The sequence below is a fragment of the Stegostoma tigrinum genome, chromosome 28 (genome assembly GCF_030684315.1).
Source record: "Stegostoma tigrinum isolate sSteTig4 chromosome 28, sSteTig4.hap1, whole genome shotgun sequence".
Taxonomy (NCBI): Eukaryota; Metazoa; Chordata; class Chondrichthyes; order Orectolobiformes; family Stegostomatidae; genus Stegostoma; species Stegostoma tigrinum.
The window spans coordinates 34,738,936-34,759,224 of NC_081381.1; the positions used below are offsets into that span (position 1 = coordinate 34,738,936).

At 43.0% G+C, this 20,289-nt stretch overlaps 1 protein-coding gene across 5 annotated transcripts in view; it reads right to left on the reverse strand.

Annotated features, from left to right (window-relative positions):
• Positions 1-935: 935 nt before the first annotated feature.
• LOC125466816 (immunoglobulin superfamily member 21) overlaps positions 936-20,289 on the reverse strand; it is a 394,787-nt gene continuing 375,433 nt past the window's right edge. For 4 of the 5 annotated variants that reach the window (XM_059638048.1, XM_048561885.2, XM_048561887.2 and 1 more), the window contains 3 exons: positions 4,080-4,272; positions 2,854-2,892; positions 937-1,192 (listed from right to left, as the gene is read on the reverse strand). In XM_059638048.1, coding sequence (XP_059494031.1) covers positions 1,119-1,192; positions 2,854-2,892; positions 4,080-4,272 — 306 coding nt within the window. In that variant the 3' untranslated portion in view covers positions 937-1,118. Of the gene's footprint in view, positions 1,193-2,853; positions 2,893-4,079; positions 4,273-20,289 lie in introns of all 5 variants that reach the window. The other variant, XM_048561888.2, reaches the window with a different exon arrangement.

A 20,289-nucleotide genomic window follows, 5' to 3' on the forward strand; every position in this document is an offset into this window, starting at 1 on the left:
AAAAAAGGTTGTGCATTTTAATCTTCCTATGATAATGGACATGGACACAATGGGTATTTATCTGGTTACACATGAATATAAATTCCATTGCAATAACAGGCACTAAGGAGTTTATTACCAACCATTTTTTTTTGAGTAACATGCTTCGGAAAGTCAATCTGAGATACTTGACAGATATGACACAATATACACGCACTCATTCTTTCATACTCCGATGTGGTTTCACATGATGATGTAATTAAATTTAAAGCAATGGCCTCACAATCAGAGTCGCTCATAGAGAGAATCATTCTAAAGTGGCCACTTGCCTGGCAATTTTCATGAGATCAAATGTTTCTGTACCTTCTGCGCATTTATTATTTCATCAAAACATCAACCCGTGGAAACTATCATAAAACAATCGTCGCGTGGTTACACATACAAATCCAAGCAGTTCTTTCCACTTTATGACCCCTATACTTCATAGCCTTTCTCTGCTTTTAACATCTTTTCTAAACTCATCTATTTGGCTATTCAATCGGTTATCTAAGTCCATCCCTAATGGTTGGCATCTGTTTGTATTGCCCTTTGGAACATTATCCTATTACCCTTCAAAATAAAATGTATGTTCTTAAGAGAATGTTACATTTCTGGCAGTAAATATAAACTGTTGATCAGTTGTGGTTACAAGTTATTAAAGGACTTGTCTCCTTTGTGTTTGGACAGGAATTTATTGAGCTTTCCCTTAACTGACCGATGTTTTATTTTCTCCCGTTAATTTGGAGATTGTGTTGTTATAGGATGGGTAAATAGTAGATGATGTTTCATCTTTGTCTGGACAGATTTCCCCCACCGTTCCTTTCCTATTTCTCAATGTCTGATGTTAAAGGCAAGGTGTAAATGCAAGCTTATTGCTGCACATCACTTCCTGCAGAAGACAAACCAAAGGTCAGAGCATCTTTTAAACAGATGGAGCTTTTATTCAGGAACACATGAAGCAATGAGACACTTTTCAAGTGAGAAAACCCTATGGAAAGTGGAACATCCAGAATCTGATAAAGAAAAACATTAAAATAAAAATCTTTTATGATGTGCAGCAGCTGGACGGATATTATCCCCCTCAACTTCTTGATGGTCTTTCACGTCAAGTCCAATATAACTGCTAAGATCATCGCTAAGGCGAGGTTGACACTTTTGTTACATGCTGATGCACCTGAAATCAGAATCAGAATTCATTTTCTTGGTTTATTGCATTATTAGGTGCCTAGGCAGTGTGGATAAAATAAATTGACAACCATAGGCAGCTTTAATAAAGAACATCATCTGACCTTACTTTGATTCTCACTGCTTGCTAATGTAACACAATCTCGTTTACTTTGGCTATCTCTGTGAAGCTCGACTGGCGACCAATAGCATTCCACATAACAAGGGAAAGGATCAGGCATGTGCTGAGACATCCATTGTGTATTATGTAAAGGGGGAAAGAGGGTCTAGATTTTGACAACATTCTCTTGATAGGTGTTGAAGGACTAGCATGAGGAAACTTGATAGTTTGGGGGAAAAATGCATAATACGGACTGAACCTTTAAGGCAATTATAAAGGATAACTGGAATCAAAGCAGAAATGTAATTGGATTGCTCAACTGCTTCCTCTGGCCGGATGTTATAAATAGGTATAGCATCAGATTAAATAAACACTAATTGCTGTCACTCAGGTCCATGAAGGAAGTTAATCTACTAATGGAACTTTTCATGGGTAAGTTCCCTACTAGTCCAGTTTATACGCGAGTATTTTAGGCACATCATAACTGAGCCAGTTTGGAACAATAATTAGAATTTGCACATGTAGACAATAGGCTCGGTGGTTCTGTTATACCATTACAGGTGGACAGATCACCTGACTGCTTGACAAGAGGGACAAGTGTATCAAAGAAAAAGTTATGACTCAGCCAGGAACTAACAGCTGTACCTGCACTGAGTAAAGCATTAACCCTCACTCTGCTACCACTGTAAGATTATTCTGATACAGTCCCCACCACTCAAACTGCTGATGGTTGAATTGGTCAAATAGCACAAACCATTTTCCATTACCATTATTGCCGATTACAAAGTTTCCTCTTTACTGAGCTGGTTATTTCTGGCTGTTTGTTAGTAAATAAGTACATATTGTAATTCTCAATTGTCGAGCAATGTGGAGCATTCATTTAGAGACATGCTGGGCAAGGTTGTGCGATTTCAGCCAGAGGCATCAATCTGAAAGTCTAACTGAGGAGATTGTGGTGCTTTGTCATGTTCTGCCAGTGTGAGGATCAGACAGTGCAATACACAATAATTACTGTGCCACAGAAATACTTAAGCACACCAGAATTATAGAGTGCTGAGGTACAGTACAAATCTAAATTGACCAGTGCAGAAAGCAGGCAAATTGTGTTTGCACCAATGCACTTGCCATAAACAGTGGGGACTGTTTCGGTAAATAAGAATGTCATTACATCTCCAAAGGTAATGTGTAGCAACTGAACTTGTTGGGATTTATGAATCATCTCCCCATCTTCCCCGTCTTAATAATCTTCAAGTTCCCAAACACACTACTGGAGGACTGGCTCGACATGGCTCCCTGGAATACCAGTCTGCTGTTTACGGCCTCCACGTTTTGATTTTGCTTAAGTAAATCTTCATTCCATAATCCCCACCTCAGACTCCCTGCTGTCTTTGTCCCTGTACCTTGGCCACAGTGAGTTGAGGCTGAATGAATCTGGGGTTGAATCGAGAGTCTGGTCTATTTGCTCTCCACCTCACCAATAACTTGACTTTAGCTCAGTCACTGACAATGCTGACACAGAAATGGGAAGAGTTTAAAAAGTACAAACTCACCATTTTTATCATCAGCGCCTTTAGGAATGTTTGGATTTTCTGAAAGATGAAAATACAAAGTAAATATTGGAGAAGATGAGCATATTACTGAATGGGAGAGGTTATTTCAAACCATTAAAGGCTAGTAATGTGAATGGCCCAAGACAGGACTATGTAAACAGTAGATGGCAGTGCTCTCTGGTGGTTGATTGAAGGGCTATGCAGAACAGAAAGGCACAGGGCTGATCCTTGATTGAACGGAAGTGCATAAATCTCAAGAAACTGTCATCCACATTCAGCAGTTAATAAGAAAAGCAAATGGACTGCTGGCCTTTATTTCAAAGGGCATGGAATATAAAAATAGGGAAGTTTTGCTAAAAGTGTAGAAGGCTGTAGTTGGAGTACTGTGAACAGTTTTGTTCCCCTTATCTAAAGGAAGGTATTCAGGGATTGGAGGCAGCCCAGAGAAGCTTCACAAGGCTGATGCTGGATATCGATGGACTGTCTTATGAAGAGAGGTTGGACCTATACTCTTTGGAGTTTAGAGAAATGAAAGGTGACCTTGTTAAAACACACAATATTCTTAGGAAACTTGACAGGACAGATGCTGAGAGGTTATTTCCTCTTATGGGACAGTCTAGGGCCAGAATGCATAAACTCAGAATAAGGGTTTGCCCATTCAAGACAGAAGAATTTCCAAGTCTTCTCTGAATGTATGAAATTCTTTACCGTAAAAGACTGTTGAGGGTGGGTCATTAAGTATATTCAAGGCTGAGATAGACAGTCAGTATTTTTTTTTAATCGGTAGGGGAATGTACAGCTTTAGTGAAAAGGCGTGGAAGTGGAGTTGAAGATTATCAAATTAGCCATGATCTCATTGAGTGGCAGAACAGACTCAAGGGCCAGCTTCTGCTGATATGTCTTATGATTTATCTCAGATGAGTCAGCAATTGAGTGTTATAAATGGTTTTAGTGGCTCCTATGAATGAGGTAATTATAAAATAATTAGGTTTCTTGCTCTTAATTGCTAGCCAGTGATTTACGCTGAAATGTGTCCTTGCTTGGTTGCAATGCCAACTGAATAGTTTGCCAATTTATGTCTATGCAGCAAGCTACTTGGGTCAGGCACTGAATAATTATCAGTGCTTATGGCATTCTGGGCAGACAGATACCACTGTATCCAGGAGAAGCGGAATGAATATATGCCTGCTATATCTAACTGTAGCTGTTAATAGGTTGGTACTTACCGAAAATGATGAGTCTGGCATGAGTGTCTGTTGATCCCAATGGGTTCTGGGTGGTACAACGATACATGGTGCCATTGAGCTCTGCAGGGACCCTTTCCAACACCAGCTCTTTACCATCATACTCAATACTTCCATCTAATAGGCGTCCCCCCACTCTGGTCCATGTGAAAAGAGGCTCTGGGAAAACTTCATTCTGTTAAAGGCACAAAGCACGGCAAGTGTCAAGTTGCCCTTAAATTCCTCAAATACAGCATTATAAAATCCCAAGTCTGGGAGAGTAGGTACAGGAATGGAGGGTTGTAGAGGTGGGGTGGGAGAGTGTAAATGTGGTAGTAGCCATTGCAAAAAGCAGGGATCCACAACACTGGTTCTGTGGACAGAGCTTCTGTCTCTAAAATCTCTTTCTTTGTGGTGGAGATCTCAGATTTGCAATTAACTACCCAGCATTGAGAAAATGCTATTGTGCTGAGCAAGTGTTATCTTCTCCATTTTTTCATGACAAATTCTCAAGCCCCCTATTTAACAGTGTCGTGGGACTAACTACAGAGCCTGGACTGCATTGTTGAAGAGGGCAACTATAATGGATCAACTCAAGATGGAACTAAATGAAAGCCTTGCAAGGAATATTCATGCCCTGAGAATGTCCTTTATCACTGATCCGGCTAGAGTATGTAGGATCAGTGGGAGAACACCTTATCTGTATGGGTCAGGCAAGGACAGGTCCTAAGTGTGTCCAGATTGTCCTTTCACCATGTTGTTGGGGTAGGGGATTTACCTTGGTCCTTTACTAACCCTGGAATTACTCCAGTTGGTTCCAAGCAAGCCAGTCTGAAAGGTTTGCTTTCAAATGTTCTTCCTCAGGGACCCACAGGTATTGTTGTAAAGGCTTTACAACTAACATCATTCACCGCTCTGCTACAGTCAGTACTCTTCTGCAGTTAGGACCCAGAGCTCATCATTCCTGGTGACTAACCATGGGTTATTATTTGTGTTGTAATGGAATTGCAGCCCGTTGAAGGGTCTTTGGAACCTGACATAACTGTGCTCCTCCTATTTTGATGAGCAATTGTCTCATTCGCTGTTTAAACTCAGCACATTAATCCTTTTTTGGGTGTTGTTATTAAATACTCTGCCCATTGTGTACCTTGGAAATACAAAACAGGCAAGTATCAAGTTTGATGTCAGTTAACCTTCTCCCTGTAATTCCCTAGCACCTAATACTTTTAACCCTCTTCTCCTAAATTTCAGATGGAATCTTCCTTTAGCTTTCCTGTCCCTAAATTTATGTTGATACGCCCCTCCCACAGATTGCACCAACAATGATCCCCACCGGTACAAATTGGCGATTTTGCCTTCTCCCTCATCATTTATTGGTGGGCAGTCTTCATCCTGCATCTTCTGCAACTCTGGCTGGTTACTGTTACCCTCAGTCCTTGTTAGCACTCTGCTTTCCTGCATTGCCATGTCATTCCTTTGCTGCATGGTCCGAGAACCCTGCATCCCCACACCAACACCATTGTGGGCACCTCTGTACTGCATAAACGGCTTCGAGAAGCAGCTCACTGTCACCTTCTCAACGGTAATCAGTGATGGGAAAATAATGCTGATCCAGCCACGATGTCCATGTCCTGTGAATGAACAAAGATACCAAATTCATGAAGCTATGATGGGATGGATGAGGTAGGTGTTCTCACGTTAAAATGGAAATCTGATTTGGGTAAAAGTGATAACTTCAAGTCTAGCTCCTTAGACAATGTTCTTTTGGATCTTAATGCCTGTTTTCCCTGTGGCACACTCCAATGTTTTTGTAGTCCAAAGGAAATGTGTATGGCCTTTGATAACCATAGTTTTTATACTCTGCTGTAATATTTGCACAGCAGCAAGCTAAAGTTTGATCTGCACTTGCAACCTGATGAACTATAGCTAGGTGGGTGTGTGGAATGCGCTGCTGGCAGTGGTGTTGGAGTCAGATACTTTAGAGACTTTTAAGCGGCTCTTGGATAGGCACAAGGAGGATAGAAAAATTTAGGATATTCAGGGTTGTTTGATCTTAGTAGGATAATAGCTTGGCACAACATTGTGGGCCGAAGGGCCCGTACTGTGCTGTACTGTTCTGTGTTCTATGATTGCAGCCACAATCATTCATTTCAAAAAGCAACAGGAAGTCAAAGAGGGAGAGGTGCCAATTGTTAGTGTTTCTAGAAGATAAATGTGCAAATGTTTACAGCTCTTTGTAAAAAGAGCTTTATCTTAAATGTTATTTCTACCTCGAGCTTTCACAATATCAAATGTGTCTCTCTTTGTTTCGTTGTCTTGGCTTACCTTGAGGTGGCACTCCAAAATTTTCTACTCTAAAGCTATTTTTCTGTTGCTTTCTTTCAAGGTCCCTTTGTGCAGGTTGGCTTTGTGTAGAAGTTATTCTATTTGTGTTGACTTTAGGTGCACAGGAATCTATTAATTTTATTTTGGAGGCCATATTCCAGGCTGTCAGCTGGCCATGGTGAGAATGCTGATTGTCTTTCTGACTGCAGATCCTTGCTGCTTCCTGGAGAAGGTCCATGTCGTACAGCAGTTGGAAATCAGCCCTGCTTGTTTGGAATGGAGAGGACAGCCTGGTTTTTCAGACTGGTGCACTTCTAATGCCAGGAACAATGATGAGAAAATATAAACAAGTAACTGCCTACCCCACCCACTCTTTCACTCAAAACGGTAGCTCAAAGAAAAGAGCATCTATTTTTGTCACTGCTCCATCTCTGCTGCTGCCCCTCACATTACAGCACAAGGATGTGATACCTGATAATTCTTGGGTGAACTGTCTCTCAGTAACACCATACCAAGTGTCTTCACATCCTCTCAGCCCCCATCTCAATTAATCAACAACACTGTTTCTCCTCCGAGTTCACTGCCCTGCTGCTCTCCCTTAATCCGTCCCTCTGTATAAACTTGTCACCCCATATTCACAGGCATCCCCTTCACCTTCCCGTTTCACACCTCCATTCCCATTGCGACACTCATGGATAAGGTCATCACTTCTCATTTTTTGCTCTTCCTCTACATCTTCTTCCCTCTCTCAAACCTTTTGCATTCTAAATCAGCCCCCTTCCAAATCACTAAGTGCACTTTTTATGTCCCAACTGTCTTGTCTTTGACCCTCCATTCACAACATGCCTGCAGCTACTGATGTCCTCAACAAGACCTCACCCATCTTCATTAAAGCCATCATTCTCTCTGACTGGCATATCCCCAAATCCCTGGGTTTGGCCCTTTCCATCACTCCCTAAAGCTAAGGGACGCAGAGCTGAACAGATATGGTGGACGACTGGTTTAGCTATTTCCTCAGAGATAGCAGGAACTGCCAATGCTGGAGAATCTGAGATAACAAGTTGTGGAGCTGGTTGAACACAGCAGGCCAAGCAGCATCAGAGGAGCAGGAAAGCTGATGTTTCGGGTCTGGACCCTTCTTCAGAAATGGGGGAGAGAAGGGGGTCTGAAATAAATAGGGAGAGTGGGAGGCAATGATAGAGGGTGGACAGTGGAACAGATAGGTGGAGAGAAGATGGACAGGTCAAGGAAGCAGGGATGAAGCCAGTAAAGGTGAATGTAGGTAGAGAGTTGGGATGGGGTTTGGTCAGTGAGGTGGGAGGAGCAGATAGGTGGGAGAAAAGGTGGACAGGTCAGGGAGGAAGGGAGGAGGGGAGGAGGGGACGGGGGGAATGGCTGGTCCTGGGATGAAGTCGAGGGTGGGGAGATTTTGAAGATTGTAAAGTTCACATTGAGATCATTGGTTGTAGGGCTCCCAGGTGAAATATGAGGTGCTGTTTCTCCAGTTTTCGGGTGACATCACTGTGGCACTGGAGAAGGCCCAGTATGGATATGTTGTCCACGGAGTGGGAGGGGGCGTTGAAGTGGTTCATGACTGGGAGGTGTTGTCGTTTGTCACAAACTGAGCATAGGTGTTCCACAAAGTGGCCTCCAAGCTTCCACTTGGTTTCCCCGATGTAGAGGAGGCCACTTCGGGAACAGCGGATACAATATACTACATTGGTGGATGTTCAGGTGAACATCTGTTTAATGTGGAAGATTTTCTTGGGGCCTGGGATGGAGGTCAGGGGGTAGGTGTAGGAGCAGGTGTAGCATGGCGGAGAATGATGTGTTGAATCTGCAGGTTCATGGGGTGCTACGTGAGGACAAGGGAAACTCTGTCTGTTGTTATTATGGGGAGGGGGTGTAAGGGATGTGGAGGGGAAATTGCGGTCCTTGGAAAAAGAGGGCATCTGAGATGTCCGGGAGTGGACAGCCTCATCTTGGGAGCAGATGTGGCAGAGGTGAAGAAATTAGGAATGGGAGATGGCCTTCTTGCAGGAAGGTGGGTGAGGGGATGTGTATTCTAGGTAGCTCTGGGAATCGGTGGGCTTGAAATAGATATCAGTTTCCAGGTGGTTACCAGAGATGGAGACAGAGAGGTCCAGGAGGGAGAGAGAGGTATCAGAGATAGTTCAGGTAAAGTTAAGGTTGGGGTGGTGGGTGTTAGTAAATCGATGAACTGTTTGAGTTTCTTGTGGGAGCAAGAAGTGGCACCAGTACAGCCATCAATATAATAGAGGAAGAGGTGGGGAATGGGGCCAGTGTAGGTATGGAAGGGGATTGTTCCACCTAACCTACAAAGAGGCAGGTATAGCTTGGGCCCATGTGGGTACCCATGGCCAACCCTTTCATCTGTAGTAAGTGGGAGGAGTTGAAGGAGAAGTTGTTAAGGTTAAGGACGAGCTCCATTAAGCAGATGAAGGTGTCGATGGAGGGGGACTGGTCGGGCCTGCGGGAAAGGAAGAAGTGGACGGCTTTTAGGCCATCTGCATGGGGAATGCAGGTGCATAGGGACTGGACGTCCATGGTGAAGATGAGGTGTTGAGGGCCAGGGAATCGGAAGCTTTGGAGGAGGTGGAAGGCGTGATTGGTGTCACGGACGTCGATGGGGAATTCCTGGACCGAGAAGGGGAGAAAATGGAGTTGAGATAAGCTGAGATAGGTTCAGTGGGGCAGGAGCAGATAGAGACAATGGGTCGGCCATGGCAGTTGCGTTTGTGGATTTTGGGACGGAGATAGAAATGGGTGGTGTGGGGTTGGGGAACGATGAGGTTGCAGGCTGTGTTTGGGCTATCACCTGAGGTCTGGGAGATGATGTTTTGGTGATCAGAGGTGGGGACATAATCAAGGGGGCGGTAGGAGGAGGTGTCGGAGAGTTGGCACCTGGCCTTGGCGATGTAGAGGTCAGTGTGCAGTACTACAACGGTGCCTCCCTTGTCTGCGGGTTTTATAGTGAGGTTGGGATTGGAGCGGAGGGCTGCATGTTCTGTGGGGGAGAGGCTGGAGTGGGTGAGAGGGTGGAGAGGTTGAGGTGATTGATGTCGCGACGGGAGTTGGAGATGAAGAGGTTGAGGGAAGGTAGGAGGCCTTGGGGTGGTGCCCAGGAGGATGGGGTGTGTTGGAGGTGGAAGAAGGGGTCAGTGGACGGGGTGCGGGTTAGACTCACGGTTAAAGAAATAAGCACGGAGGATGCAGAAAAACTGTTCAATGTCCACGCATGAGCGGTATTCGTTGATATTCGGGGTGGATGGGGATAAAGGTGAGTCCTTAACTGGGGATTGACCATTTGTCCTCAATGAGGGGATGGTCTGGGGGGATGGAGAAGACCCGGCAGGGCTGGGGGCCGGTGCTTACAGTACAGCTGCTGGCTGTAAGGGTCATGGGCGGAGCAGTGTTGGTGATGGGCGGAGCAGCGGTGATGTCAGCAGTGAGTGGAGTAGCTATTTACTGTTAGATCTAGTGGACCACCATCAGATCCAATTGGCAGCTGTCAGAACTGACCAGGAAACCAGCCTCACCCTGGAATGCAGGATAACCTCTGGCTTCCTTACTCTGTCTTCTTATAGTCCTCTTCCTGGTTTCCTCGGCTATGACTTGCAACAAGTAGGAGGATCTCATGAATCTCTTTTCTACTAAGGTGAAGGCATTCCATTGGTTGCCTTCACTACATCCCTCCTTTCTCCTCCTATCCATTAATCCACTGGGCCAAATTTCCTCCAAAGACTCCTTCTCCACCCTAGACTTGAATTTACTTCTTTTCCTAGTATCCCTCCTACATTCCCTCATGCCCTAAATGTGTTCATCTTATCCATGTGACACTTACTGCTCTCTCGATCCTTTCCTTATTGAACTTCTGATGACTCAATTTCTGGCTGCCATGTTTGCTGATGCTGTATATAATTCTTTCAATTCAGGTTCTCCTTTAACTTTACCATTGCCAGCTTGCTGTTCCAAAAACCAACTGTTGATCTTTACATCATTGCTAACCACCGTCCCCCAATTACAACCTCACTCCAAAGTCATTGAACACAGGAAGGAAACATGGAGGCAGGGGTAGGCTATTCAATCCCTCAAACCCGCTGTTTACTTCTAAATCATGGATAGTAACTTACCAAAATGCAATTTTTCTGTATCCCCATATCGCTTGATGTCATTCGCAATTGGAAATCTATCAATTGTGATGGAGAATTCCCAAGATTCACTATACTCTGAGTGATGAAATTCTTCTTCATCTCAGTCCTTATTGGCTTGCCTCTTATTCTGAGACTTTGTCACTGGTTCAAGATCTTCACTCAGGGGATCCATCCTTTTCTCATCTATTCTTTGGACGGGTGTAAGTATTTTGTTGGTTTCGTTCATATCTCCTTTCATTCTTCCAAACTCCAGTGAGCAGAGTTCCAAATGTTTAGTCTTTGCTCATAAGACAATGCTTCCAAACTGGGGATCATCCTAGTGAACATTCACTGAACTGCTTCCAGTGAAATCATATCTTTTTTAGATAATACAGACACAGATTCCTCAGTCTCTCCTGTTAGCATGGTCTCGCCATCCCAGGAATGCTGAACCTCCACTGCATTCCCTCTGTGGAAAGACTATTCATATTGTTACTTCCAGTTGTGTAGTAGCTATTCCCAGAAGCCCAATGTTCAAATTGTTTCAATCAGGTTTCTGTCCTTGCCACTACTGTGAAACAGCTTGTAACAAAATTCCACATAACCCTCAATGTGATTGTGGTAAAGATCAACATTTCTTCTCATCATTCTTGACATACCTACAGGCAATGTTGCCTTATCAACACCATCCAGTGGCCTGATTCTATTATCTAACTAATTGTAACCAAAAGACCTTCTGAAATTGCTTCTTATCCTACTCCTACATCATTACCTTTGGTGCTCCCTGAGCATATAAACCTTGGCCCTTTTTTTTTTTAGGTACGTGTGCCCCTTGGCAAGTTCATCCAAGAATGCTGGCAGTTTCGACATGCACGCTAGTAATGCCCAGCTGCACCTCACTGTCACTCATCTCAACCTCTCCATTGCTTCAAGCTTCTTGTCCTGCTTGCCTGAGATCCAGTACTACATGAGGAGACATTTCTGTTTTATAAGGTTATATTAAGGGAAGAGTTGATGTTGGAGACCGCATTAAGCTCTACCAAAACCAGCAATGTCAATGCAGTCTTTGTCGGGGAAGAGAGGAGATCTCAAAGGGGTCAGACGTTTCTCATTATCTTCTGATAGTCTTAGTTATGTCTCCCTCACCAATGTAACTTGTACGTATTGCTAACATGCGATAAATTACAACTTGTTAAGAGACGGGCTTCTGCTTATGGTTCATGTGTGGTTTATCCCCTACCACTGCTAATCAAGAATGCCATTAGACGCTGTAAAATCGGAGACATTGGACTCTTGTGATGCAATGGTAATGTCCCTACCTCTGAGCCAGGAAGCTTGGGGTTCAATCCTACCTGCTCCAGAGGCCGTAAAACTCTGAACAGCTTGATTAGAAAATATCTAAAATGGAGGATAATGAACATTTGCAGTGCAGTAGTAGTGTCTCAACCTCTGGGCCAGAAGGCCCAGGACTGCATTATAACATATTTGAACAGGTAAGCGAAAAGGAGAATTGACGGTTGGATTGGTTGTGCAATTCACGTGTTCTGCTATTAACCAAAAGATAGTTGGTACAAACCAATTGTAATGAGAAAAATGTTTCCTGTCAGTCAGCACTAGTGGTATGGTGGTCAACATAGCTGTTCTTCCGAGCAGTTAACCTGGGCTTGATTACTGGCTTATCCATTTCCAAAACTTATCAAATTTGCAACCACAAGGTCAGGCTGGGATTTGATGTATCGTGTGAGATTTTTACAGCTTTGTGTGATGCAATAGGAGTATCCCCTGCCTCTGGGGCAGGAGATACAAGTTCAAGTCCCACGTACTCCAAAGGATTGTCACCACATGCCTGAACAGGTTGATTGGAAATAACTATAAAGGATAATTAGGGAGTCTCCAAATTGTTTAAGGTTTATCAGAAAGCGGAAATAGATTTTCAAATAGTAATGGCGTAGTGATTTCAATGAGGTCAGCCAGGTGGATCTTGTTCTGAGGGAGGGTTACTGGACCCTAAACGTTAACTCTGATTTTTTGCATCACAGTTGCTGCCGGACCAGCTGAGCTTCTCCAGCAACTTCTGTTTTTGTTCCTGACTTACAGCATCCACAGTTCTTTCAGTCCTCATAGAATATTTGTTCCCTGATTGGGACTGTTAATCTGGTCCAATCAGGGAGCCTTGGCTGACAGGTATTAACAGGAGTGTCAGAGGTTCTGTTCACTCTGAGGAAGCTGGATCAGTGTCAAGGACTCTCCGAGTGTAAATAAAGGGTGACTTGGTAATGGGATACTGGTCTCTGTGGAGTTATTTCAAATGGGTTGAAGGCCAATAAGTGGAATTGAAGCCGAGATGTGATTAACCATGATCATATCAAATAGCAGGGCAGGCGCAAGTGCCTTAATTGCCTATTCCTTCTCCTAGATATTATTTAAAAAAAATACAGAAAATTGTTTGAAGCTACACCATTCTAAAGAGGAGTCACTGGACGTAACACATCAACTCTGTTTCTCTTTTCTCAGATGCTGTCAGACCTGCTGAGAATTTCCAGCAATTTCTGTTCTCTCCCAAACAGCCACTGGTTCAATAACACAGATGATACATGTGATTTGTGGTGAGCGTCATTGCTCAAATACAACAAGCTAACAACAGTGGTGGGGGGGGCGGTGGCGGTGGAGTGGAAATGTCGATTGGGCCAAGGAGAAATTCTTTTTCAGAAGACAAGTGAGTTATTACTTTAAATAATTTATAACCTTAAGGATACTCAGTCAATCAGTAGCAGCAAGGCTTTGGACAGACAACAGAATTTGTAGAAGGAACGGTAAGCTACAAATAGCAGTGGAGGCTAAAATCTTCATTTCAGATCTGGTCAGGAATGCAGGAGAAGTAGTGTGAGGAAGTAAGAACTTAACTATTAACCTAGGCACCAGTCAATTACAGAGTCCTTAGAGAAGAAGGGTCTGTAGGAAAGTCTGCTTTGAGATTCGCCTCACTGTTCCAAGAGTAAAGTAGAAAATATTTGTTGCGCATGGGGGCAATTACTTTAACCATTCACAGTAGTGAGCACTCACCATAAACCACAGCTGTAGTAGCCAGAGATAATGGGAACTGCAGATGCTGGAGAATCCGAGATAACAAAGTGTGGGGCTGGATGAACACAGCAGGCCAAGCAGCATCTCAGGAGCACAAAAGCTGACGTTTCGGGCCTAGACCCTTCATCAGAAAGGGGGGCGGGGGAGAGGATTCAGAAATAAATAGGGAGAGAGGAAGAGGTGGACCGAAGATGGATAGAGGAGAAGATAGGTGGAGAGGAGAGTATGGGTGGAGAAGTAGTGAGGGGATAGGTCAGTCCGGGGAGGACGGACAGGTCAAGGGGGCGGGATGAGGTTAGTAGGTAGGAAATGGAGATGCGGCTTGAGGTGGGAGGTGGGGATAGGTGAGAGGAAGAACAGGTTAGGGAGGCGGGCACGAACTATGCTGGTTTTGGGATGCAGTAGGGGAAGGGGAGATTTTGAAGCTGGTGAAATCCACATTGATACCATTAGGCTGCAAGGTTCCCAAGCGGAATATGCGTTGCTGTTCCTGCAACCTTCGGGTGGCATCATTATGGAACTGCAGGAGGCCCAGGATGGACATGTCGTCCAAGGAAGCCAGGGGCCCACAGATTTAAATAAAAACCGAAAGAACTGCAGATGCTGTAAATCAGAAACAAAAATAAAGTTGCTGTAAAAGCTCAGCAGGTCTGGCAGCATCTGTGAAGGAGAAAACAGAGTTAATGTTTCAGGTCCGGTGACTCTTCCAGTTCTGAGGAAGGGTCACTGGACCTGAAAAGTTAACTATGTTGTTTCCTTCAGAGATGCTGCCAGGTCTGCTGAGCTTTTACAGCAACTTTCTTTTTGTTGCCCAGAGATTTAGTTTGTGCTCAGGCTGTAGCAGTGGGAATTTTGTGGGGGAGATTTAATGTTACAAAGGGGCAACTTAAAAAATAAAGAAGGTAGAGTCTAACAGAAGAAGATAGTTAGAAGGTGTAAGAACAGGATTGGTGTTAAATGATTTAAACCATGTCTATGGCGGGAAGTTATATTGAATTTATAGCAATGAAGCTTTATTTGGAAATTAATCTCGGGTATATACATTGTGTTTAGGCTCTCAGAGGCAGAGGATATGTCATTTTGCACCAAAAAAGTGGGAAACTTTCAATTGGCACTTTTTGAAGAGGAATGGGCATATTCTCCAGTGTCCTGGCCACAAATTAAGAACAAATATCACTGAAAGAGATGATTGATCACTATCCCATTGCTGTTCTTTATGGAAGTTTGCTGCAGATGAATAACTGCAGTGTTCCCTGTATTATGTCCACAGGTGTATCCGTCCTAAACATTGCCACTCAAGAGCAAGCCAATCCTGAAACATTGTTTATACGGGTAGTCTTGTGTTGAGTAGTGAATCATTTTGTCTGTGTGAGTAGAAGGGAATTCGGAGATTGTTAATCTACAACGTTCAAGACTGGCCATTCATTTAAAATAGCTCACTCAGACTAGAAATATGAACACTGCATTTCCTGCCATTTGTAAAAAGACTAAAAACTAAATTACTCAGTGAAGAACAAAATTACCCTAACCTTCTGGTGATATGTGTCCCTCTGGGGTGCATATTCCCCATTTCCAAATGATACTTGCAACAGTATTGTGAAATAAATGGAATTGTAAAATGTGGCAGACGTCTTTGTGTCAAAAATACTTTAGATATAATTAGACTATTTCACTTGAGCAGGATTCCGTGTCTATTTTGTATAAAGTAATCTGAGTATTCCCTTTCACCTACTGTCGACTATTTAACTTTTTTCAATGTTATTAAACATTCAAAATGAAGACACGAGAGAGCTAATGACTTCAGGAGAGTGCTGTTTTCTCAGCAGCTGCCTTTTCAATTTAGCTTGAAATTTACTTAAAAAAAACCTCCACAAGATATGAATAACACAATCAAACCGGCTTGTCAAATGCTAGAGTTCGACATGGTGTTCGAGTTGAATTTATATCTAATGCTCTCTCCCCCACCTTCTTTTCTATTCAAATATTTTATGACTTTGTGGAATGGAAATGTTTTCCCACTATCTGTAATCTGAAGGAATAATCATCTGCAGAACTGCGATAATTATACTGCTGGGTGTCAGAATGTTAACTGAATTGAAAACTATGAAAATATTTCTATCTTGTCAGAACCTGGCAGGATATGAAAAGCTCCACCAGGCTACTTTTGTTCTTCCTATCATGAAGGCCAGTTCTCATGTGCTTTACAATTAAAACCTTTTATTACTACTTCATTTCCCGAATGGGCTGTGTCATTCAACAGCAAAGCTCTATAACCATCAGCAGTGACTACTCCACCCCAGCACAGTTGTTCCTCAGACAACCTTTATTCATTTGCAAGCATTTACTAGATGGCCAAAGCTTGTGTGATCTACATTATACCATGTCTGCAGTCAATGCAGATGAGAAACTGTATGGAGGATTGAAGTATTTATCTACATAAGTGCAGGTTGGCTAGTCAATCATATGGAGGATATCACAGTGTGACCAATCTTGTCTTAATCATAAGTCCACAGAAAGTGCTTTTAAGTGGGGATGGGTTTATTCATCCCTCTGTAATGTAGAATAACTAGGATCAACTACAGAAGCTGGATAGAATTAGATTACTTATTATGGACATTTGATTGGACCCAAAATATTCTGACCTGTGATACTCTGGAGCAGTATACTTATCTTACAGATTTTTGATTTGATTTTGATTTATTATGGTCACATATACCCAAGTACTTGAGCCGCTAATTTAATAATTGATTACTTAATTAATTTAAATACTTTGTTAGCTCACCATTACAGAGAGTTACTTGCAGCCACCTCAAATCTCAGGAAAACGCCAATTGTTATTCCTGTTAGCACTCTATAAAGTAGGTGAAAGCAATTGCTTCCCTGGTAGCACTATCAGCACTGAGTCTAACACTGGGGTTCAAGCAGCATTCTAAGACATGGGTGAGGTCACTTTTGGATTACAGTGTTCAATTCTGTTTGCCCTACTATAGGAGAGATATTACTAAATTGGAAATGGTGCAGAAAAGATTTACAAGAATGTTACTGGGACTGGAGGGTTTAACTTATAAAGGAGAGGCTGGGACTTTTTTTTCCACTGGAGTGCAGGAGGTATGGGGTGACCTTTTAGAGGTGTATAAAATCATGAAGGATATAGATAAAAGTGAACAGCAAAGGTCTTTTTCCCAGGATAGAGGAATCCAAATCTAAAGGGCATAAATGTAAGATGAGAGGGACAAGATTTAAAAGGGACTTGAGGGCCGACTATTTCACACAGAGGGTGGTGTGTATATGAAATGAGCTGCCAGAGGAAGTGGTAGATGCAGGTGCAGATACAACACTTAGAAGACATTTGGACAGGTACATGGATAGCAAAGATTCAGAGGGAAATGGGCCAATCACAAGCAAATGTGACTAGTTTCAGTTTTCGAAATCTGGTTGGGCTAAAGGGTCTGTTTCCATGCTGTATGACTCTAGGGACTGAGGAATTAATCCATGCTGAGAATCCAGTCTCTCATCAGAGGGAATGCTGCATTGTTGATGAGATGCTAAATATAGGCTGTGTCACTCAGCCTGGGTGATCGTAAGCAATCTTACTATTTGAAGAAGAGCTGGGAAATCTCCTGAACCTCCTGATTTTTCCGGAAATCATTCTGCTTCCTGAACCAGCACCAGGTTAATTGGTAGTACCTGAGTCAGAAGGCTCTCTATGTTATTGGTTCAATGATGTCTCAATGAGGTGCAGGCAACTGTTGTGGCAGTGATAATGTCACTGGATAGAAATCCAGAATTTTAAGTTAACATTCAGGCGACATAGATTTTATTTCCACCATGGCAGATGGTGAAATTTGAATTCATTAAAAATCTTGAATAAAATGTTGGCCTAATGGCAGCCATTATCAATCGTTGCCAAAGTAAAAACCCATCTTCCTTACTAATGTCCTGCCTGTTCTGTTTTACATGTGAATCCAGACTCACAACAATGTGATAATAAAATGTGAGGCTGGATGAACACAGCAGGCCAAGCAGCATCTTAGGAGCACAAAAGCTGACGTTTCGGGCCTAGACCCTTCATCAGAGAGGGCTCCTGAGATGCTGCTTGGCCTGCTGTGTTCATCCAGCCTCACATTTTATTATCTTGGAATCTCCAGCATCTGCAGTTCCCATTATCTCTCTCACAACAATGTGGTTGACTCTTAACTGCCCTCTGGGCAATAAGGGATGGGCAGTAAATGTTGACCCAGCCAGCAATGCCCTCACCCCATGAACAAATTAAAAATACTCATTCCACAGGAAATGGTGTGCAGGAATTGTCATCAAGAAGTGACACACTAAGTGAAGCGGCAGGTGAGAGAGTTTTTTTTCTGAAGTAGGACAGGAGCGGTTCAAATCAGAAGTGCAAAGGAGTAAAGAAATATTGCCTTGAATCTTAAGATCCGTAGCAATACTGAATGTAGTGTCTCTGTGTACAATGTTCTCCCAACCCAACACATTTCTTCTGATCTTCATCTTTTAGCTGTTAAAGAAATGTGGAATTCAGTGTACTTTCAGGAGCTCTGACAGAGTGCATTAAAATCTGGGAACTTATTTGATCCCTCTTTTTATAGCACTAGTTGTCAAATGTTTAAACACTTGACTATTAGGGAGTGGATGAGTGAATGTGAGAGAGGGTGAGTGAGGAAAGTAGGTGGGCACATGGATCAGGTGGCTAGGGTAAAGTTGGATCTGATCAGCAGATGGTTGTTGAGTTACTGGTTTGGGGGATAACTGGATTGTCAGGAGAAATCTGTGACATTGTTGCAAGTATTCAGAGAATTGAGGGGTTAGGTGGGTGGTGGGGGCAAGGCATTAGTCAGTTGTAGAGTTACCTGGATGATTCACCAGGTTTTAAACTGACTAATATTTCTTGGGAAATTATCCAGATAAGTCCCCAAAATCTTTTCTAAATCTGTATCAGGAGTTCAGAATTGGAGACATTCACAGTAGCACTTGGGGACCTGTCGAATGACCCAGCAACTTCCTGTGCAGTTCCCAAACGCTTTCACGCATGAGAGTCCAACAGAATCCTGATGTGCATCTTCAGTCATCTGCATGATCTCTGATCTTTGGTAAAAGTCAGTGAAAAGAGCTTCACATGCTATTTTTTGCACATCACCACTACCATGCATCACAGCCCATCTAGAGTCAGGATTCAAGACCTATATTCACCCCCAAGTGTGTACCAATGCTGCCAGACTTTCATTCACCTTGTGTTACTTCTACATACCTCTTCAGCCATGGCAAGCACATCACCCAAACACTGAAAATACGAGGATCATTCCTTCTATCTTGCAGGAAGAGATGGATCGAAACAGAGAGGCGAGTAGAACTGTCAGGGTTAGGCATGCCTGTATTGTACAAGCCCTCTGGGAGGAGACCGTCCTTTGTATCATGGAAATGGCTGCATATATCCAGCTTCACAGAGAACATTTAGAATGATGGTGTGTTCCTGTCTCATGCTCCTTCTCAAATCCACCTCATGTGCCACCCTCTCTCTAGCCTAGAGAGAGGGGTTGATGTTGTAACAAGGAACTTCTTGTTTCCCTCCCACTCTTCTTCCTCAACGCTAACCCTCAGCTTCTTCAGTTGTCTGTCCATACCCACAAAGTGCCTTCAGGCTGGCTGGTGCAACCTCAGGAAGTAAACATTTCTCTGACTTGGTCTCTTGCAATAGAGTGGGGAAACAATGCAGCAAATCCTGTTTCTGACAGGACGTAAATGAAAAGAAGAGGTGCAAGTCAGATGGAATTTGTGAATTCAGGAGTTAAAAGCTTCAAGCAGCAATGTGCAGGCAAGCTGGAAGGTACACAATGACAGATGAGATCTTGAGGAGGATTTAATGTCATCCTGTTTGAATCACTGAATCAACATGAACACAGCGACGGATCTCCGGTGTTTACTGATTGGCTGGTGTTTAGTTTGAACTCTTACATTTCTGCCGTAAGTGAAACATAGTGGAAGTAATTACTTTTCTGTCTATTTTTTACATCTTGACAGCTCTTGAAGGAACATATTAAACTATTGGCACCTTCACCTCCATCTGCAGCACTGGGACTGGCCATCTGTCTTTGCCTCTGCTTTCCAGCCTTTTTGTTTGGAGAATAGTTGGGCCCAATTATACATTCCAAGTCCATACAGAGAGGTACAGTTCACTGAAGCAACAGGTGTACCTTATGGAAGCCATTTTCATGAAAGTGAGAGAGTATCCAACTCACCATTAGTTTCATACCTTTCCCACCAATACCATGTTCAAAGGCAATGAGAATATTGACTTTAGTCTGAAATTGCACTGCTTGCTACTGTTTCAGCTATTTCATCTGAAAAAATGTACTACTTAACCTTTTTTCCCCTTGTAATGGTAGGTGTGTCAATGTACTCCATTGAAAACTTTACTTACAAGAGGATTTTCAACCTTATTCACTGCTTCAGTAATGGCTGGTGGTAAACATAGATAAATATATGGTTACAAATAGTTTTTTTTAGCTGGTCTGTTACTAATATTATACCAACAACTACTCATTTTGAAAAAGCACCCTTGATGTGGCAACATTTTCCAAGGAGCTACATTGTTGGTGTGCAGACATGACTGGGACTATTCTTGTCACTGTGGCATT